The 20,619-nt window shown below is 42.3% G+C and overlaps 1 protein-coding gene across 7 annotated transcripts in view; it reads left to right on the forward strand.

Moving 5' to 3' along the window:
• Positions 1–20,619, forward strand: part of ARMH3 (armadillo like helical domain containing 3) — a 131,046-nt gene that overhangs the window by 51,297 nt on the left and 59,130 nt on the right. For 5 of the 7 annotated variants that reach the window (XM_062001508.1, XM_062001507.1, XM_062001505.1 and 2 more), the window contains 3 exons: positions 6,487–6,569; positions 7,075–7,201; positions 9,830–9,905. In XM_062001508.1, coding sequence (XP_061857492.1) covers positions 6,487–6,569; positions 7,075–7,201; positions 9,830–9,905 — 286 coding nt within the window. Of the gene's footprint in view, positions 1–6,486; positions 6,570–7,074; positions 7,202–9,829; positions 9,906–10,938; positions 10,961–12,578; positions 12,677–20,619 lie in introns of those variants that run through there. The other 2 variants (XM_062001509.1, XM_062001510.1) reach the window with 2 other exon arrangements.

Raw genomic sequence — 20,619 nt, forward strand, 5'->3', positions numbered from 1 at the left:
GAAGTTGGAAAATTTGGTTTTTTACTGCTTGGTGGATTGCTATCAAGCAGCACTGCTCTGGCATCAGCAATCAACATTTCCATTAAGCTTGCGATTTTCACACCACAGGCTGCAGTTGGGTGGGAGCAGCGAGTACCAGGGATCGGGGACTATATGGTGGAAGTAAAGGGTTGGAAGTGAAGTGACCTATTCGACTGATCCTGGGAGCAGTGGGTTATGCCAGCGTGTGCTCCAGCCCTTTGGCAAGCTGTTGTTTCTCATTAAGAATACTGTCTGCTTTCATGCCTGTACCTTGAGAGTCATGGGGAGAAGAGGCAGCAGCTGTAGGGCGTGGAGATGCTGGTGATGGGGAGCCTGCCAACACAGAGCAGGAACAGGAATTGGGCAGTGTCCTTGGCAGCAAGCTGGGAGGCAGCGGTGGCAGGGCTTAGAGGAGCCCTCCAGCCAGGTGAATTGTTACAGCTATGAGCAGAGTGCTCCCTCCTTATCAGAGCAGAGGGAAAGGGCTGAAGCATGTCAAATAGTGATGTTGACAGAACTTTTATTGCTTCTCCTGCTCCCCTGAGAGGGGATTGCAGCAATGGTGCAGCAGTCTTGTCTTCTGGCGCTTTCACTGATTGACAGGAAGCTGCAAGTGCTGTCCCTGAGTAATTGGTTCACTTGTCCAAGGATGCTGGGTTAGTTTGTGCCTCAGGGGGCTCTGGTGCATTAGTTTGTAATAGCAATGTAGCTATTTCTCTGACATGCTTCCTATTCCTACTGCCCTATCTGGGAACTACCTCTGTTGGTTCTTTTCTGTCAAACCCTATCTGTAGATATTCATCTCCTGCTGAGTTTGTTTTGATCCCTGTTCTGCCGAGTATCTGTCTGCCCAAGCCGAATGTGGCCAGATCTGCACCTTCTTAACACTCAGGTTATCTCAGTGTGTCGTATTTGAACCATTTGCTTCCCTACTTCTGGATTTCCCTTTAGGTATAACATTTGTTGCAGGTAATTACTCTGTTCTAGGGTCTCCTCCTCCTCCTAACAGCACAGTGGGGTATATGGTTATCCTAGCTTAGCCCTTGTGACTTCTGTCAGAAAAAGGAGAGTGGACTGGTCCATGGCTATGGTATTGTCATGTTGTGAGACTGTGCCATTGGAGTGTGCTGCAGTTTCCATCATGTAAGAGCATCATGCTGAATTTTGGAATCTGGAAGAGTGTTATGAGCGAGCTTCATTTGGCCTGTTACTTTTCAACAGGCATTTGATGTTGACTAGTTAGAGACAGAATACTGAGTTTGGATGGGCCTTTGGTCTGAACAGCCAGGGCTGTTCTCATTGCTCTATTTATGTTTTCTAGTGCTGTTGCAGACAGAATGATGCTGTTTTCTCTTTTATGTTGAAGGAATTAAAGCACAGTAAGACAAAAGTGCTGTTTCCTGAAGAACTGAATCCAGTTTCTTCTCAGTTTCGGTCTAGTGCGCTAGTCTTTAAGAGATCTGGCTTACCATGTGCTGCAATGAGTGGTATGGACCTTGCCTTGAGAGGATGTGTATGTGAACAGGCTGGCTATAAGAGGACCACGGTGATTACTGTGCTATTGAAGCACTCATAAGCAGAGGATTTCTCTGCAGCATGGAAGTGTTGCCCAGGTGTTATTATCAGCTGTCGCCTTGTGCCATGTGGTTGGGGATCCTCCTAAGGGGGTTGTGAGTTGAAACACTGAAAAGAGGATGGTGAATATACTGTTGGTACAGTGGTAACTTCCAGAGGAGTGGGAAAATCACTGTTCTTCCTGCTGTGCCTTGAGAGTTGGAGGCTAGCAAGTTGGAGGATTATAGTAGAGTACAGGATCCTGTTAACTGATGTACTGCAGCTGAGCAGCCCTCACATCCCTTTTTCTTCCTTGCTCTTTGTCGAGAGCCATTTTATGCACCATTAGAAGGTTTTTGACCTGCAAGCACAGCAGATGTGGTAACAGAGGCCTCCATACTGTGCTCAACGCATCCAGGCTCTCATTGATGTGTGTCTTAGGGCTGTTCTCTTCTGCTCTGTTGTGCAATAACACATCAGAGCCTTCTGATGCTCTTGGCAGAGTCTGTGCTACATTCTGACTTGCTCAAGGGATGATACTACTTCTTTTTTTTTCCCTCGTTTTTGTTACTTAACCTACCTCCATGCTCCTGTTGCATGACACAGACTCCAAACAGTGAACACTGAGACACAAAACAGAGCAAAAACTTTGTGTGAGTCCCAAATGTGCTGGGGCTGAATTTACTTCTATTTGAAACGAGGCTTACAGGGACAGAAGGTAAGTCTTCTGTGTGAGAAAGAATAGGGGAAGGCAGGAGTGAGGGACATCTGTCCATGATGGGAATTCATCTCCTTTCTGTTAGAAGAGAATTGATGCTGGTTGCCCTTAGTCATCTTAGAGAGGATTGGCTTGTAGAAGGGCAGCAAATAACTGAGCAAGAGTACTGTTACTTCTCAGCACAAACTGGCCACAGGAGCTGATAAAGGAAAGTGCCTGTACTCAAAAGCAGCTGTGTGGCAGAAAAGCCAAGAGCCTCTTTCAGTGCAGTCATTTTGGTTTAAAAAGCAAGGAGGGTGTCTGTAAAAGCTGATGATGTGACTTTTCATCCTTTGGCTATAATAATCTTTGGGAGAGAAAATTGCACCCAACCTGTGTGCTTTACAACACTTTCACATACAGCCAGTCCCAGGGCTTCATGTCCACTCATGATGTTTTTCTGCTTGGTTTTGAGACTGTAAATGTAGGTGTTGAAGGCTGCATTGGCTTCTTTCTGAGTTAAGAAGCATAGCCAGGGCACTCAGCTCAGCTCACAAAATGAGGGGCTTACATGCAAATACTGATGGCTGCTGGTGTAGTTCAGTTACAGCCTCCTGCTTTTGTTGGCAGAGAAGTTCTAGTGACGTTACTGTATAGTTAAATTATGGGTGTTTCAAGACTCACTGGAATGAGTGTGTTGTGTCTTGGTAAGGGGTGCCAAAGACAGGCATCTTTAGAAAACAGAAAAGATTCTAGGGACTATTGTAAAAGTGGTGCTGTTTCCAGTTAATGTTGAAATAGATTTCATCCCACACCATCCATCACTCTTGAATCTGGGAGTACAAATTGAGATACTGTGGCTGAGGCCAAGTGAGGGCTACTGTTCTGTCTGCCTGCACAGCTGAGAGATGGAACTGCTCCTCCTTTGGGAAAAAGCATGGATAATTTCCTGGCTAGTGTGAGAGGGCAGCCTGCAGATGGGATATGAGAGGCGAACAGTTGATTGCAGCAGGGGAAAAAGTGACACATCTGCTTTGGCTTCAGGTTGCTCAGGAGTAGTAGCAGCAGTGCCCTGTTGGAGCTCAGGGGCAGAGGGGCGTTCAGCCAGTTGGACCTTTGCTCTAAGGGTTTATTTTGTGTGTGTAATTGTCACTGAAGGGCACTGAACATCTGAAGCTGGATCTAGAAGTTGTTAATCCTGAACACACCAGGGCATATCTGTCCTCATTTTCAGTACAGGGTCTGCCTTACAAACAAACTACAGAGATACAAGTAGCTATAGATTTAAGGGTTCATTTGCTATAGTGTTCCTGTTTCTTAGAGCCACTTGAGCAGAGCCTGGTGCATAATGTGCCATTGTGGAAGAAGATCAATTGCTCTTTGAGCATTGATGTAGTATATATCCTAATTAGGAGCACTGCAACTCTTTTAGGAATGTGTGGTTTCCAAACATTTGGAGATGTTTGTCTGTTTGCTGCATGCAGTGACTGTAAACCTGGTGGATTAGTTCTTCTGGCCAGCTGTCAGCCCAGCACTAAGTTTCTTCACGTGAAGTGTATGCCTCTCCTTTCTGGTTCTTAGGGAAGGAACAGCATAGATTGGCTGTGAGTGGGCCATGATGCAGTGCAATTCAGGTATAAAGATTGATTTCAAGCAATGGTAATCTCCAGTTTTTAACTGGAGCAGGAAAAGTAAACATCAGCAAATTCATCACAACAACTGGGACAAAGGTAGGACCTGTTGTTGGGGTAGAACAGAGCAGCAGCTCTCCTTCAAGTGTTGTCACCACTATAGAGCAGTGCAAGTGCTTCAGGGTGGTGTCTGAGAAATGCTGCAGTTGGAGGGTGTTTGTTCTTGTCAATCAGTGAGTACTGGTTCTTCTAAAAACAGTGTCCCCTGACCACAGCCAGCTTTCAAGTTCACTGTGTTTGGATGGTCAGTGGCTTCTCATCACGCCATGCGACCACCCGCTGGTAAAGGCCTTTCACCAAGGTTCTGGTGGGAGTGTGAGAGGTGATGGGCTGAACAAGAGGCTTCACAGTGCTTGTTATAGGAAATCCAGAGCTCTGCTAACTTGGCTTTCAGAAGCCTCAGTTGCTAGTAGGTGAACATCTGGTTATGAGATGTGGCTATGTGGATTTGTGTGGCTGGGAAGGAGGTAAAGCCACGCTTAGAACTATTCAAGAGACAGCTGGTGGTACAGTGCCGTGACAGAGATGCAGGGCAGCTCTCTTAGGTCCAAGGCACTGACTGCAGGAGACTGTACATTTGTGCTGTGGAGGCTTGGTTACCTTGGCAACTTGTTTTTAGCTGGATCTCTGCTCTGGTAGAGAGCCCATCTGTACCTGCCACTTCTTTGTTTTGAAACATCTGTTTTAAAGAATAAAAAAAATGCCTGACAGGAGTATTTCCAGAGCTGGATTATTGTGGAATCCAGGCTCTGCTTTTGGTCCCAGGAGTTTCAGTCCGATGATGAGGTGATGATGGTCCAGGATGTTCTGTGGCTAGATTGGAAAGGTGTTAATATATCTGCATCACGAGGTACGCTGCTGTCATGGAAGGGAGAGATGCTACTGCTGATTGTGGTATCTTGGAATAGCTCTGATAGATAAATCACTTGCACGTCTGGAGTTTGCAGAGAACTTTGTTAGTTCTGGTTTGCAGTTCAGCATCAAGCCACCAGCTGGTAGATGAAGCTGAGGCAACTTCTGTCTGTGATGAGTAAATATGTACGTCAGGGCTGTAGGCTTCCCTTTTGGGGGACATATTTAACCATTTGATACTCGTGGTGTACTTAGAGCGTTGAAAGGTGGTGGTTGCAGGACTGTATTCAGAATCTGACCATTTAGTTTCATTCCAGATCTCACCAGTCTCTTCACATCTATCTTCTTTTTTTGTAGGTTTTTGGATCTATCTTTTGTGAATTCTTGTAATCCTGCAGGCAGTGGGTGGTGTGCCTAAGTTTTGCCCTTAACTCATTCCTGTTCCTTGTGCTTTATCTCCATTTGTTTCACAGCCTGTACCTTTGGATTGAGATGAATGGTCTGTTCTTTATTTGCTATGGGTTTCCCTCAATTTGATGTTGGTTTTCTCTCAGGTTACTGGGTAGTGTGTAACACCTGTGTACCAGTGGGGGAAAGAACAGACTAACAAATTCTAGTTGTACCTATAAGAAATTGGAGTAAAGCCTGGTGTTACTCTGCAGTTACTTATTAGTAGGTAATTGAGAACCTTTTTAAAAAAGAAGTCTGTGTAGCATTCCAGCTTGATTTTGCAAGCAATCTCATTCAGATGTTTCCAGTCTTGAAATCTGTTGCCTTCAGAGCAGAGAGTACATGATGAATCAGATCTAGTCAGGCATCAGCCTTCAACCCTGAGCAGCTATAATGCAAGAGAAAAGAGCTTGCTTTTTTGTTGGGTTTTTTTTTCCCCCAGAACTAGAAAAAACCCCAAGATAAAGAACTTTCCATTTCATGCAAATGTATGGAATACAATTTACAATTTATTGTAAAGTCTGTTTGATTAAAGCCCTTTTAGGCAACCTTTTTGTTAATTCCCACTATCACTAACTGGTTTTGGGTAGTTACAGCACAAGCTTTTGTTGTTTCTTTTAAGACAAGTGTGAACCAGATCTGTAGTCTTTACTGCACAGCCCTAGATAACTGACACAAGAAAGTACTATATTCTTCTTTGTACCATTGCAGCAGCACAGACATAGAGCTACAGAAAAGCTGTGTTGTGGGGGTTTTTTGTTCCTTTTTCTTTTTTTTTAACTGCATGTATCAACAAGAGTGACAGTTTGGGGCTGACTGTGCATACATCGTGTTGGTGATGTATGAAGCAGAAACGAGACAGTTGGATTCTTCAGCCCCAAAGCTCGCTTCAGGATCTAGCAGATAGAAAAATCTCCTGTGAACTGACTAAGCTAGCAAGAGACTTACCTTGAGCCTGAGCAGATTTGATTAGGAAGTCAGTGAAGGAAAATAAATGTGTGACAGTAAAATAGCTGAGACTTACCTGTCCAGCACAGTATTTTAGCTACAAAAAACCCTCCATCCCAAACGACATGTAAATCAATAGATTTCTGACAGGTGAGCAGATGACATGTAGGTTAGTTTATGCTAGATTATGCAAATGCATCTGTATTTAAGTCACTTGTTTAGAATGGCTTTGCTTTTACTTCTATTTTAATAATGCATGTTATTTTCTCTTAGCTTTGATCAACTTGTTGAAGTTCCTCATGTCTAATGAGACTGCGTTGCTAGCCAAGCACAATATATTCACTCTTGCTCTTATGGTGAGTACAGACAAAGCAAATCCTCTTATTTTAAACACCTTTATCTTGAATGAATCTTAGGAAAGAATGCAGGATTTCTGGCCTATAAAGGAGGTATCAGAACAAGGCCACAAAACAGAGGAATGTTACTGTGGTTTGTTTCGCTAGGTGCTTGGAAAGGGCAATGCTTGGGCTCAACTGTAGGGTTTGCTCATTGAAGTAAACAAGTCTATGTGACTTAATTCAATTTTCCAGATTTGGTAATGTTTTTTCTTGTTCTGTGGCCCTTTGTATAAACTATAATAGAAAACTCTTTTCATGGCCTCAGATATAATAGTATTTAAGCTTCTCATCTGTCTCTTCTGTACTATAAAGAAAGTAATAGAGAAAGCAGTGATGTAATACTGTGTAATGCATCTGAGAGCTATTTCTTTGAAGGTTCTGGACTTAGCTTGTATTGTTTCTGTTGCAGAACAGATTTTGTGTAAATATTCCTGTTGTAACTTCTTTTTACTTCCTTGTGTAGGTCGTGAACCTGTTCAACATGTTCATCACTTACGGAGACACCTTTCTCCCCACGCCCAGCAGCTATGATGAGCTGTATTATGAAATCATTCGGATGCACCAGAATTTTGACAACCTCTATTCCATGGGTGAGTACCTACTGTTTACTGGAGGGTAAAGGTGATGTTGGGGGTATGTTTGTGTCAAGTGTTTTCTGCCCACCTCCTGCTGATGTTGTCTTGGACATGTGTACTAAGATATTTTTGGTAAATTAAGAATTGAGAGAGATAAACTTATTAAAATAGTTTTTTTAAAGAAAAAAATAGGAACAGACTCATTGCCATTTACTGTGGCTGGAAATACAAATTTGTTGACACAGCTGTGGTATTTCACCTGTCTTCCTGTAGTTTGCATCTGTTACATTGGGCAGTTTTATGTCAGAAGGCAGGTACACGCTGCAGAACCAACCAGCACAGAGAAACATTCAATGCAAACAGCAATTTGGAAAAGAATTTGAGGAACTTATATAACAAGAATCCTGCTGTGCTAGACAAATCACATCTACTACACTCATTGCCAAACCAAACCAAGAAAACAGCCCTCTCAAACCTTCTGCAGTAACAAGCAAAGGACTGGACTGAGGAATGTGCCTACTGGCAAAACAGACAGAAACTGCCATGCTTCAAAGAGAGAGGGGCAGGCTGGAATGCCACCAAGTGACACCCAGCAGAGAAAAGAGGAGCAAAGGAGAGCAAGGAATGCGTGGAGGCATAATCAGGCACTGCATACAGGAGCCTGCAGCCAAGGGTAGCTGCAGCAACACTGGTGTAGCGCCTGCAGGCTTGAAACTGTGAAGAAAAGAATATAGCTGAGTTATTTATTTGCTTTGTTGTAGAAGGACTTTTCTTCCTTTCACTGCCTGCTCCTTTCTCAGTGTGATTGCCCAGTGAACAACAGGAGTTAATATAGGCATATAAGGGGAATTAAAGGGCAGTGAAAGACGGACAATTGGCCACAGCACTTTTCTGACATGGGAGAGAACCTTCCTTACCTAAATAAAAGTATCTGAATACTCCCTGGAACTGCAAGCAAAAATGAACTGTCTCTTTGAACAGACTTCTTTCAGTTTTTGTCCATTATATGAGGGATCACTTGGCCATTTTTGTACTCTCTGAGCGCACAAGAATTTTTTGCTAGCCCTTTTCCTACTCACAAGGATTGCAGCTAGTAAGATGAGCTGCTTTTACTAGCCAGTAATTTTTCAAACCTGTCTCATGTGGAAACTGAAAAAAAGGGGAATGGAAGCATAATGCACTCATATAATTACTCAGCTGGGCTGCAATAGGCTCATCTGACCTATTGAAACAATTCATTTGTCACATGAATGTTTTCCATCCTGCTACACAGAGCAAACCCCTTTGAATTAACATTGTAGATGCCTGAATGGAAACACTTCCTGAATACATTACTTCAGATATTCAAGTACAGTACCTAGTGTTTGACAAATAACGTTACTCAGAGCTAACATCTTTTTTTCTGCAGATGACATGTAGTGGTAGCACTAGGAAGTGAGAAGGTAGCACTGGTTTAACCCATGGTTTAACTAGGTGTCCTGACAGCTTCCCTTTGATGTCAGTCCATGTCACTGGGACTACAGTCACTCCTCTGTCCCCGAGCCTTGGGGCATTTGTTAGCACAGATTAAAAAGCTGCTCACTCCTCCAGTTTTCCTGTTAATGTGGTTGAAACTTTCTATGTTTGGAGTGGAGGTGGAATCTAATTGCCTTGCTTTTGTGTTTTGTTTTGTTTTTTTTCTTGTCCTGAGTCTGAACTTTATCCACATCTGCAGGACTGGAAGCAATGACAGGCAACCACTGCGCTTATGGATTCATTTGTAGCATCTATGTTTCTCTGTGATCCTAAATTTGAATGACATGCTGTTCCTTCACATCTAAGGTGAAGGCGAACCTTCCTTGTGGAATGCAACCTCTAGAAAAGCCTGCATATACAAATTCATAGAAAATTTCCTTCTATTCAGGCAATATGGAAATTATTTCTAAGATTTGCTGCAGGACCTATTACTGTTTTAGTACTTAGCAAAAGATGTGCAGGTAACTGCCACCATAGAAACACTACAGATTTTGACCTAAATAAATATTTTTGGTACTCTGGCAGAAAAGAATTGGATTCCCTAGAAGTTCTTCCTATTGCAGAATGTTTTCAGATCTGCTCCCAAGTCTGTCAGAGACCATCTGTGCAACAGAACAACACCCTCGTTCCTATGGGAAGCATTTTTCCTAGGCTGGTGTATAGTTCCTCTCTTCAATTCCAGATAAATGGGAAGGTAAAGCATCCATAACTGCTGGGGTGGGTTTAAATTGCAGGATGTAGTCCAGCTCAGATGGAATCCTGCATAAATAGGAGGAGAACAGCAGTGTGTGAAATAAAAGGTATCGTAGACCTGGGACTTTGCCCTGTTTCTGGAGGAAATGATCTTTAATACACGGTGATGAAAGCAGACAGCAGGATCTAGGCTCTTCTGTTCCCTCTGCTTCCTGTCTCCCTGGCCATTATTTTTTCTGCTCACCTCTTCTGCATTCCTTATGTTTCTTAGATGGGCTTTGAAGAGAACTTCTGCCCTGGATCACGGATCATCTCAAAAATGACCTTTGTTTTGATGTGGTTCATGGACTCCTGTCTCACCAAAGCAGATTTTTTTAATGCTTTTGATTTGGAAATTGCCAGTTTTGTGTCAGCACTGCTGTCTTTTCCTTTCAGTTCTAAGGCTGTCTACCAATGCTGGTCAATGGAAAGAGCCTGCAAGCAAGGTGACCCACGCATTAGTCAATATTAGGTAAGAAGTAGAAGTTAATAACCATTTAAAAAATTCTTGTGTCCTGTGTGCCTGCATTCTTATCACAACATTTTCACATTTGTTGTATTGAATTTGGTTTTCAATTTGTTCTCTTTGTTAGGCTAAACTGCTGGTCTAAACAGGGCCCACTGGGATAGAGAGAGGATCACCAGGGTTTGATTGTCCTCACTCTAATAATTCTCTCAGCTCTTCTGTAGACTGAGTGCTTTTAAAGCATGGCACAAACTGTAATGAATTAATCCTCAGAGCATTCTTGGGAGAAGTTGTACAGTAGGGAATAATGCTGTGCTGGCAGAGCAATTGTGGACCTAATGGATTTCTGTTGCATGATTCTATTGCAATTCTGTGAAGCTATGGAGGGGACTGTAAGCCAGCTGTAATAAGCAGATTCAAGACTGCTTCTAATGTTGCAAGATTTTTGTGAGTGTTTAAAACTGATTATTTAAGGACATTTCAGTATTCTCTTAAACCTCTTCCTCCTGTTCAAGGGCACAAGTTATACTCGTAAAGCTAAGGACTATCTAGGTGTGCTATTGTGCTGTCTTCCTTCACAACAGCAATAATTTCTTTTCCTGGCTTCTGAGGCAGTTAGTACTGACCAAGCTGGGTACTGGGAAAGAGGTTCATAGATCTGATTGATTGGAAACTGGAAGAATGTTGAGAGAGAAAATTTACTGTTTCTCTCTAGCTTGTAAACAACACAGAAAAGGTACAAGTATTTATACAGGAAAAAAACCCTGTCTCTCGCTTTCCCTGGTCACCCTGGACTCTTGGTGTGTATGCAGTGGCAAGTAACTCAGTACTGTTACCTTACTAGTACTTATCATTTTTCTTTCTGCAAACAATATTGTGTAGGAAAAACTCTCTGAGGGCATCTTTCAAGTCAATATACATCTTATGTGTCTATAAACCACCTTAAAGGTTTCCTTAGTAAGTCTGTAATCTTAATGACATCACATGTGTTTCCAGAAGATTTATTTTGCTACTATCCTTATTTTCTTCTTTTTTTTAGTAACTAGACATAAATGCTGTGAGTGGATAATGCACTCAGGGTGAAGCAGCAGAACAGACAGCTGCTGGCAAATCAGTGTCATTTAATGTGACACAGTGACTGCCCTGGGAATTCTCTGTGTACCCAGGGTGAGAAGTCTAAACTAGGAAGAGATAAAAAAGTCAGTGGTCACAGAAGGTTTGTGCTCACTTCTGGTTTGTCTTTGCAAGATTTTGCATTGCTTCATTTCCTGTTGGTTTAACAGCTGCTTTTGTGTCTGCAACAGAGGCAAGATGAAGCCAAAAAACTGGCACTGTGATACTCTCCCTGAGCAGCCTGTATCAGGCATGCAAAGTGCATGGTGCTGTCTGGAACCAGGGAAGCCTCTAACATGTTTCTCTTCTAGGCCTTTCCCTGCTCCATCCAACTGCTTATATATGTTGAGATTTCATGTGGTCTTTCACTAGCCTTAGGAGTTTTCATGAATGACTACTTTTCATTCAGGGAAATGAGAAAAGGTCTGAATTAGAAATTATTCAAGGCCTGGAGAGGGATAAGAATTCAGATAAGTTAGTCTGTTTGACTTACCCCATCTCTCAAAAAATAAAAGGAGGGAGGGCAGGAATTTTGTCTAATGGTTTTCTTCTCATGATAAAAATATTACTTTTGAAGGGTTCTTTAACTGAATAGATTTCAGAGCAGTTGTTGGAAACTGGAGAAATGCAAAGGTGTTGTGCTTTTGTGAAGGTGATTGACAATGTGATGTTTCAAAGTGGTGACCAGGACCTAGTCCTAGACCTTTTTTCCAGAAAGTTCCAAAAGACTTGTCTCTGTGAAGGGAAAATACATTAAGTTGAAGGGTGTGTGATGATGTAATACTCCATTTTGGCCTAAAGACTGAATTTAGGTGTTTGAAAGTTGCAGATCATGCATCAGAAGAACAAGAAGGTAATTTGAATCACAGAATCTTAAGGGTTGGAAGGGAACTTGAGAAATCATCCAGTCCAGCCCCCTGCCAGAGCAGGAGCACCTAGAGTAGGTCACACAGGAACTCGTCCAGGTGGGTTTAAATGTCTCCAGAGAAGGAGACTCCACAAGCCATCTGGGACAGCCTGTTCCAGTGCTCCCTCACAGTGAAGAAATCCTTGTGTCTCTTTGGAACTCCTTGTGTTCCAGTTTATGCCTTGAGCATTCTAAGGTCTGAAGTTTTCGTCAGTCCGTTTGGAAAGACTGTTTTGTTGTGGCTGCCCCTCTTCTGCAGTGATGTCTGTAGGGAAATCTAATACTAGGGCCACATGCTTTCTTCTGGTGTTGGACCAAGAGTGCGAACTGGAGCCTTGTGCACACACACTTGTGGCTTTGTGTTGCAGAGAGATGTTGCAAGCCCAAATCACCAAAGAGAAAAGGGAGAGGGAATGCTTGAGAAGAAAAAACCTTTTAGGCCTGTCAGTAGCTTTATTAGAGAAACACAGGATGTTAATGAATGCCAATATTATAATAATATATAAATCTTTCATGCATTGATAAAGACATGCTGGTTTGAACCTGACACACCTCGTTATCTGGATTGCTTGTTTACACCCCTTTTCCTATTTGGATGCTTCTATAATGAAGGGAATTAACTTAGAGAAATCTACTTCACATTGCCTTTTTCCCCTCAGGTTGTTTCTTCATTCTGGAAAATTTTGATGAGCAGTTGTTACCTGGTTTGTGCTGTAACAGGGCAGTGCAAAGTCATGCTTTGGTTTGTATCTTCATCTCATTACACCAGCTTATTAAACCCAAACAAATAAAAACTGTCATTTCCTTAACCTAAGGCTTTTGGTGGGAAAGATTACAAATGTAAAAACATCTTGTGTGTGAGCACATATGTGGTGGGCTTTGACAAGTGCTGGGCTTTGACAAGTGCCTTAAATCCTAGTGTACAATCTTCTGTGTAGTTCTGCCAGGTGAAGAGTGACATTTTGTTTACAACTTCTGAAGACTGCAGTGCATTAGTGGTACAGGAGTCACTGCTGGGGAGACACGTACAACACTCCTGCTTGTACCTCACTGTGCTGGGGTGGTGGGGTCATCCAGTTAATTGCTTTAACACAGAGTCAGGATGAGGAATACCTAGAGAATATTTAACACACTTTTGTTTGAACTTAGCTGCAGACAGAGAGCCCACTTTGTATATCCTGTTACAATATGAACCGTGCTTTTTGGTTGGACCCTATTCTCCAGTAGGCAGTCTGACTGGGTTTTGTTGTTACTGTCATCTGATTTTTTCCCTGCTCCTTACTCCAGTGAAAAGAGAAGTCATAAATGTTCTTTTTGAGTATTGAGAGACAGGGAAGCTATTCCTCCCTTTTCTCCATACCTCTCCTATTTACAGACAATTCATAATTTCTGTACAACCCCAAGAAAGCAAAACTTTGAAGAAGGAGGATGGAATACTAATAGCATTATCTAGCTGAAATCTCACTACCACACTGGAATGAGTGATCACTATTGCAATGCGATCCCATAATAGTGATTATAACTTCTATCTGTGGATTTCTCTCAGTGGTTTACATAAAAAATTAAGACATGATGGACTACAAGACATAGCTGTAGTGCTGATGGGGTTGAAATAAGAGGCTGCAGCAGTTAGTGGTGTGAAAACTCACAGGAAATAAGCACATTTTGAGACAAGTAATTTTTTTTAAGCTAACGAGCCTCTTTAAGATAACATTGTGCAGGTTTGTGTTTAATGAGGATTTTATTAATGCAGGGTTCAAAGGGGCATCTTCTGATTGCCTATTCAGTGAGGAAGGTGGCAGCTGAATTCCTGTATTCTTTTAATAGAGTTTCTCCCAATCAGGGGTTTTTCAAGGTGAATAAATAGATTAAGTCAGTGATTAATAGACTGAATTTCCCCATTGTCTGAAATTTGGTCCCATCATAATTTTTAAAGTAATTTTATTTTTCTCACTGAAACACTTTTAACAAGCAGAGAGTAAGTTTGTAGTATGGAACTAGGTAATAGGATATATTTTTTTTGTGAAGCCTGCTTTGTGTGCTGTTGTAGCATATGTTGCAATTCTCGCTTGGGTGCTTTCATTCACTCTTCCATCTTGCAGCTACTTTTGTTCCACATGAGCCACCCTGTGTGATAGTCTTTCTTTGTAGAGGAGGTGCTGCATCTCCCAAAGCTACTTTGGGGATTGTTAGGGAGACATTGGGGATTTGAGAGGAGCATCTGAAGCGTTGCATGGATGTGTGTAAAATGGTTCTGCTTGCTGCCAGTCTGAGCAGGAGCACTCTGAAGGAACATTTACAATTTTATTCAGGTAGAAGAAGGGCAAACTGGGCTGTGCTTGTTTATTATGGGATTCCTGGCATCTGTATGAGCTATAGCTTATATTTAAATTACCAGCACTGCATAGAATTTCACTTACTGAAAACCCTGATGAAAGAGGAGGTTCCATTTGGATATTTATTAGAAAGTGGGTGGCTCCAAGCAGTCCACATAGTACCTTCAGCATTTCTCTGCTTTACTGCAAGGAATTTAGCATCTGTTCATGGGGAGAGAAGAGCTAAATGCTGCTGACCTAGTCATGTTGTAATGGATGACTGTAGCTTTTACGCAGGATACATGAAAGGAGCCCTGCTGATAGATAAATGCTTCTGTATAGAGTGGAGCCCTATGAATTACAGTCAACTGAGACTTGTCTACAGCTATGAATTTGTATCTTTTTTTACACATACTTCCCTCTCTGTACAGGCTTCATGGACACACACCCATGTGTTCCTTGACAGTAAGAGAATGAAAAAGGGAGGGCAAGCTTAAAGCCTGTTTATGAAAATAGATGGTCAAGAGAATCTATGGTGTATACATAAAATATGGACATCTGTATATGTGTTGTATGTATATGCACATATATGAATGTATGTGTATTTATGGGTAACTGTGTATCTATAAATACATATACATTCATACACACATGCATATGCTCAAAAATATATGTACTTATATGTAAAGCACGAATACATACACATCTGCCTTTGACAATGGACTAATCCATAGCCATGGTTTCCAAGCTAAAAAAAACAAGACACTTCTCTAGGATGAACCAGGGGTGTTGACTGGGGATACTGGGCTGTTTCTTCTCTGGGCAGCAGCTGCCAGCAGCAGCCTTGTGCTGGGTGGATGTGGAACCTCTGGGACTGATGGATGGTGTGGAACGTTTGACAGGAATGTGCCCTCATAGCTGGGAAGGCTGATAGCATCCTGGGGTGCAGCAAGAAGAGTGTGGCCAGCAGGTGGATGGAGGTTCTCCTCCTGTCCTACTCTGCCTTGGTAAGGCTGCATCTGGAGTCCTGTGTCCAGTTCTGGGCTCCCCAGCTCCAGAGGGACAGGGAACTGCTGGAGAGAGGCCAATGCAGGGACACCAAGATGATCAGGGGACTGGAAAACTTCCCTTATGAGGAGAGACTGAGAGACCTGGGGCTATTTAGCCTGGAGAAGAGAGGACTGAGATGGGACCTTATTAATGCTTATAGATACCTAAAGTGAGGGTAATAGGAGGAGGGTGATGAGATCTGTTTCCTGTAGCACCCAGTGACAGGACAAAGGGTAACAAACACAAGCTGGAACACAAAAAGTTCCACTTAAACACAAGGAGAAACTCTGTTGCTGTTGAGGTGAGGGAGCCCTGGCACAGGCTGCCCAGGGAGAGTGTGGAGGCTCCTTCTCTGGAGGTTTCCAAACCCACCTGGACACATTCCTGTGTGACCTGATTGAGGTGAACCTGCTTTAGGGGAGAGTTGGACTGGACTCTAGAGTTCTCTTCTAAGCCCCACCATTCTGTAATTCTCTGTAACTGCTCAGCTTAGGCCAGCCAGTGCTGGGAGTGCTTGGGCAGGCAGGTCAGCTTGGCATGGTCTGTGCTTCTCTCCCTAGGATTCCTTAACCCACTTCTGAGGCTACAACTGGTGGTATAACAACTCTGTTGAGCTGTTCACTCAGGTGTGTTTAATGGTAATGACCTCTGACATGTTGTCACTACTAATCAGTCTGACTGAGCTCAGATCGTGGGCTTGTACAACACAGTCAACAATTATGATTTTTTTTCAATTAAAAAAAGAACAAAACCCAAAGAGAAATAGATACATTTCATTGGTACTTGAAAATCTTAACATAATTTTGCCAAGGTTGAAGATCAAACTGTTACTAAAATGCTGTAAGAAAACTTCCAATCTTTATGCACATGAGCTATTTGAAGAATTAGTTCATCACAGTTTTCAGGTGATAGCCTGAAAAAATGATGATGTTAAAAAACTGAACATGGATTCTAGATTCTGGCTTGGTTCTCTATCCTTTATAGTGTTACATAATAATCTCAGAGCTCATTGAAGGAGTAAAGTTAGTAGACCTTTCTTGTCATTTCATGTGTTTATTGTTGCATGTTTTTCATGTTTCATAGGGACCCTGGCACAGCAGAACAGTTTCTGAAATACCACAGTGGTTACAGCAGAGCTGCTCCCACTGCTTGTGTTTCACTTGATCTTGCAGTATTCTGGTAGGGAAAGTTCATTTGCTAGGAGCAACAAATTTTGATGTGAACACATTCTGGCATTAGCTGACACCGGAATAGAGGAGACAGGTGGAATGAAAGGGAAAGACCTCACTTCTAGGCCACTGTGTCCAGCAACATCTTAAATGAAAGTTGAAAGAAAGAAGCATTCCCACCTCAGGATGCATTGTTTTATCTTTTCCATGGCCCTCTACCCATGCTTTCAGTATTTTTATCAACATTTAGGATTCCTCTGTAGTCGTGTAACTTCAGCATTTCATTTCCTTTATATTATTTGATTTCTTCTCAAGACAGAAGTGTTAGCTTTCAGTTATTGCTCTTTATTTACTAGCTGATTCATCTTAGTGTGCCTCTCTTACAGAGCCATAGCCAATTTCATTCTGCTATAATTTTCCTTCATTCTTTTTCATTCATGCAGCAGCTTAATTAAATGTTGTCTCTGCCACTGGCCCAAATCCAGAGCGCAAATCTGTTAGTTGAGTGGCATTGTATGGACCAGTTCCACCAGCACAGTGCCGTGGTTCAACAAGTCAGGTGCATCCCAGGTCACCTTCCTTCTTTCTGCCAGTAACTTCCCTTCGCAGGCAGCCACGACTGGAATCCATTCCAAAAAGCCTGTTTTCTCTTTCTCATTATTTACTTTGCAGTGAGCTTTGGGAGGATTCATTTATTTGTTTTTTTTTTAATGATGATTTCAGTTTTCTAGAGCTGATGCTGATTTTGAGCAAAGCTGTTTGTATGGTAAAAAAATGCCTCTATCTGAGATGCCAAACCATGACTTGCTTCAATGCACTTGAAAGCTTTGCTACAGGCATGACTTTCTCTCTAAAATTACATCCTCATAGTAAGCAGTGAATTTTGGATTGGGATAAGCCTGATGTGGAAGTGATTCATACCCAGTATGGCAGCCTTGCTTAACTGTCTGTGGTAGCTGTTTTCCAATGCCTGCAATTGTATCAGCCACTTTCATCTCTCTTTTTTCATGCCACGAAGTCAGCAGGTTGGTCTCTTAAGAGGGAACTTGAAAAAGGATCCAGTTCTCTGGTTCAGCTGCTCTGTGAGGATTGCCGTAGAGGTGAGGCATCAGTTCAAGGGAGGGTTGTTTGCTGGGCAGAAATGAAACCCTTCTGCAGCACAGCTGCTGCTTGGCAGTCTCTTCCCAAGTTCATGTGATTCTTGCAAGGTGAACATCTCACTGCAGCTTGTGAACTGTTGTCTTCCTGGCTGTTTTGTTGGAAACATTTCTTCCTTGAGATCTATTGAATCCTTTTGGAAGGTTAACCAGGATCTGTAGGCTACTTAGCAAAGTTTGCTGAGAAATGTTACCTCCATTACTCAAGTATTGCAACGCAAATTTCAGCTACTGTGTCATATGTGACTGCCCTGTGAGAAGGGGGATTTGTGTCTGCAGATCTCATTTACTAGGTTCATGGCTACAGATTATGGGATTAGAAAATGGAATTAGTTAAGGTGCTAGCAAATTTTTCTTGAAAGCTCTGCATTCAGCTTTGCAAATCAAATGTTGGGCACAGAGTTTTTGCTTTTCTGGTAGTGAATTCAGGGTCTGGCACTTTGGGAGAACAATCAGTAGAGGAGAAAAGGGAGAGTCTTCTCAGTGTGATTGTGCTCTCCTATTTGATTTATGTGGGTGACTTTGTACTGCTTGGTCTAAAGAAGTGTAGCACCAGGCAAGAAAGTCTGTCATGTTTTGCTTGCCAAATACCTTTGTAGGAACATAAAAATTGTGGAGGATATATGTTATTAGGTGTGGGTTTGCTTTATTTCAAAGGTGGACAGAGTATTTATTGGTCTGAAGATTTTTTCTGAGTTATTTGCAGATGTTTTGTCTCGAATCCCCTTGCTGGGCACAGGCAAGTTATGTATTACCTCAGTAAAGCATGTGCTGCAAAACTAGGTGGTGGTCTTGTAAATATCCCAGGCTTTTTGTGCAGCAGAAATTCCAAAAAGGTCTGCTGCTTTCTCACTTTGAATGGTTGTATTGTTTCATCTTGTTTACAAGAACAGTCTTAATTATTTCTCTGATACTGTGGCTGGCCTGAGTTCAATTCCTAATTGATAGATTTCAACCTTGCAGTCAACATCTTTGTTGGTAGCTCTAATGCAGCCAGGAACCTACCACATTCTCTTGGCCCCTAAAACTGGCCCTACTGGAACATGATTGAAGCACAGTGGGAAACAGCTGTTTAAAGCTTGTCAAAACTTTGTCCATGCTGTTTTTATTCTTTGGGTAAACACAAGGGACTCTGATCTCCACTGGTCTCAAATGTAGCTTTCAAGATTTGGTTTAACGGAGAGAGAACATCAAGCAGCTTTCTTCATAACCCAAACAATGTAAAAATCATTGTGAGCTTAAATAACACCTTTATCCCTTGAAAAAGTATAATGCTGTTTCGTTCTTTCTGTTTAAAAGAAATCTGTTGCTCACAGCAGCAGCCAGAATTATTCTTCCCTCTGAAAGTCTGGGCTGTGGGATGTGCATTTGGAGGAAAAAAAACCCCATAAACCCTTTCAAAATCCAGTAACATGTATTTCTTATCTCACACTAGTGGGGGGCCTAAAATTTGGCTTTGCTTTAGAAATGTAAATGCCCTATTCTCTTAATTCTGCCTTTAGGACTAAATTGACAAAGTACCTGCTCATTAAGTACATATGCTCATTAAGGTAATGAAGTGCCTACCTTATCTTGAACTGAAAGCAAGGATAATACATTGTTAGCATAACTGCAGAACTGCAGTCTGTTTGAAGATTGCACCAGAATCTGGAGCTCAGTTCCCAGGGAGCTGTGAGAGGAAAGTATCTTGTTTGTAAGACTTTATTAAAAGGCCTATGAAAGCTAGGATAAGTGTTTAAGATGCTTGGGTTTTAGATGTTCCTCCCACTGAAGGCAGAGAAGGTTGTCTCACCTTACCAGCACAGGGGCTAGCTTCATAACTGTCAGTAAATGGTGGACCTGCTTCTGCAGGGGGGTTGGACTAGATGATCTCTAAAGGTCCCTTCAAACCCCTACCATTCTATGAAATACCAGTTGGTATAGCCAAGACTAAGGTGAAAGCATAATGCTGCCTGGATAAAAAAAAAAAGGAGCTTGAGAGAGAGAGAGTTGTAGGTTTGTTGTTGTTGTTTTTTAATTCCACAGCCTAAAAATATTTTGTGCTCTAATGTCAGTTTATCCAGACAGAGACCATAAGATACATCAGAGCTTCAGGTGGTCTGAATTAAATTGGCTGTTTGGGAATTCCACAATGCAACTTTTTGTTAGTACCTTTATTAGTCTCCAACTTTTTTCCTAACTCTTGTAGCCAGAAGAATAATTCAGTAACTGATGGCATCTGAAGTAACAATTTATCCCTTAGGACTCAGGTTAGGTTTCTGTTGGCTGTCTCAAGGGATGCTAACTGTGAAGGTTCAGCAGGCAGACATGCCCATGTGCTTGGCTGCTTCTCAGCAATCAAAGCCAACCAGAATGAGGTAACAGTGATCTCATGAAGAATTCATCTGTGACAGGTATTGGATTCTGATATCTCATGAGTTTAGTTGAAGGATGTTACTCTGGCAAAACTGCCCCAGTGTGCTTCCTCAGCCTGTGCTTCACTTGGTGCAGGTACAGACTGACAGTGTTGCTGAGCAGGAGGATTCACCTGCCATTCACTCCTAATGTCTTCTGCAGGGAGCAGCCTGCATTGCACAGCTGCATGTGAAGGAGAAGACTGGGGACCAGCCCTGTTTTAACCTGTGTCAGTTTTAGGGCCTTCATCGCATACAGGTCTGCGAGTGGTTGTGTCAGCCCCGCAGAGGGTATTGTGTGCTACCAGCTTGGCCTTGGGAACAACAGGACAGACTCTCATAGTAGCAATGAGCTGTTACACCAGGTTTAGGCTAATATGCTGCAAAGTGGTTTTTAGGTTTATGTGGTCACTGATGCGACTCTGCAAGATTCTAAGCACGTGTTCCCTTGCTTGTGCTGGTATAGTGCAGAGTGGCTTTTGAAAACTGCTCTTACTGTTAAGAGAAGTATCAATGTAACCATTGCCTAAAGCTTCAGTTTGGGTGCTGGCCTTGAGACAATACTGCCATGAGCACAAGAAGTGACAACTTGGGTGCTACGCTGCAGGGAGCCTTA

Source organism: Colius striatus, chromosome 8 (assembly GCF_028858725.1).
Source record: "Colius striatus isolate bColStr4 chromosome 8, bColStr4.1.hap1, whole genome shotgun sequence".
Taxonomy (NCBI): Eukaryota; Metazoa; Chordata; class Aves; order Coliiformes; family Coliidae; genus Colius; species Colius striatus.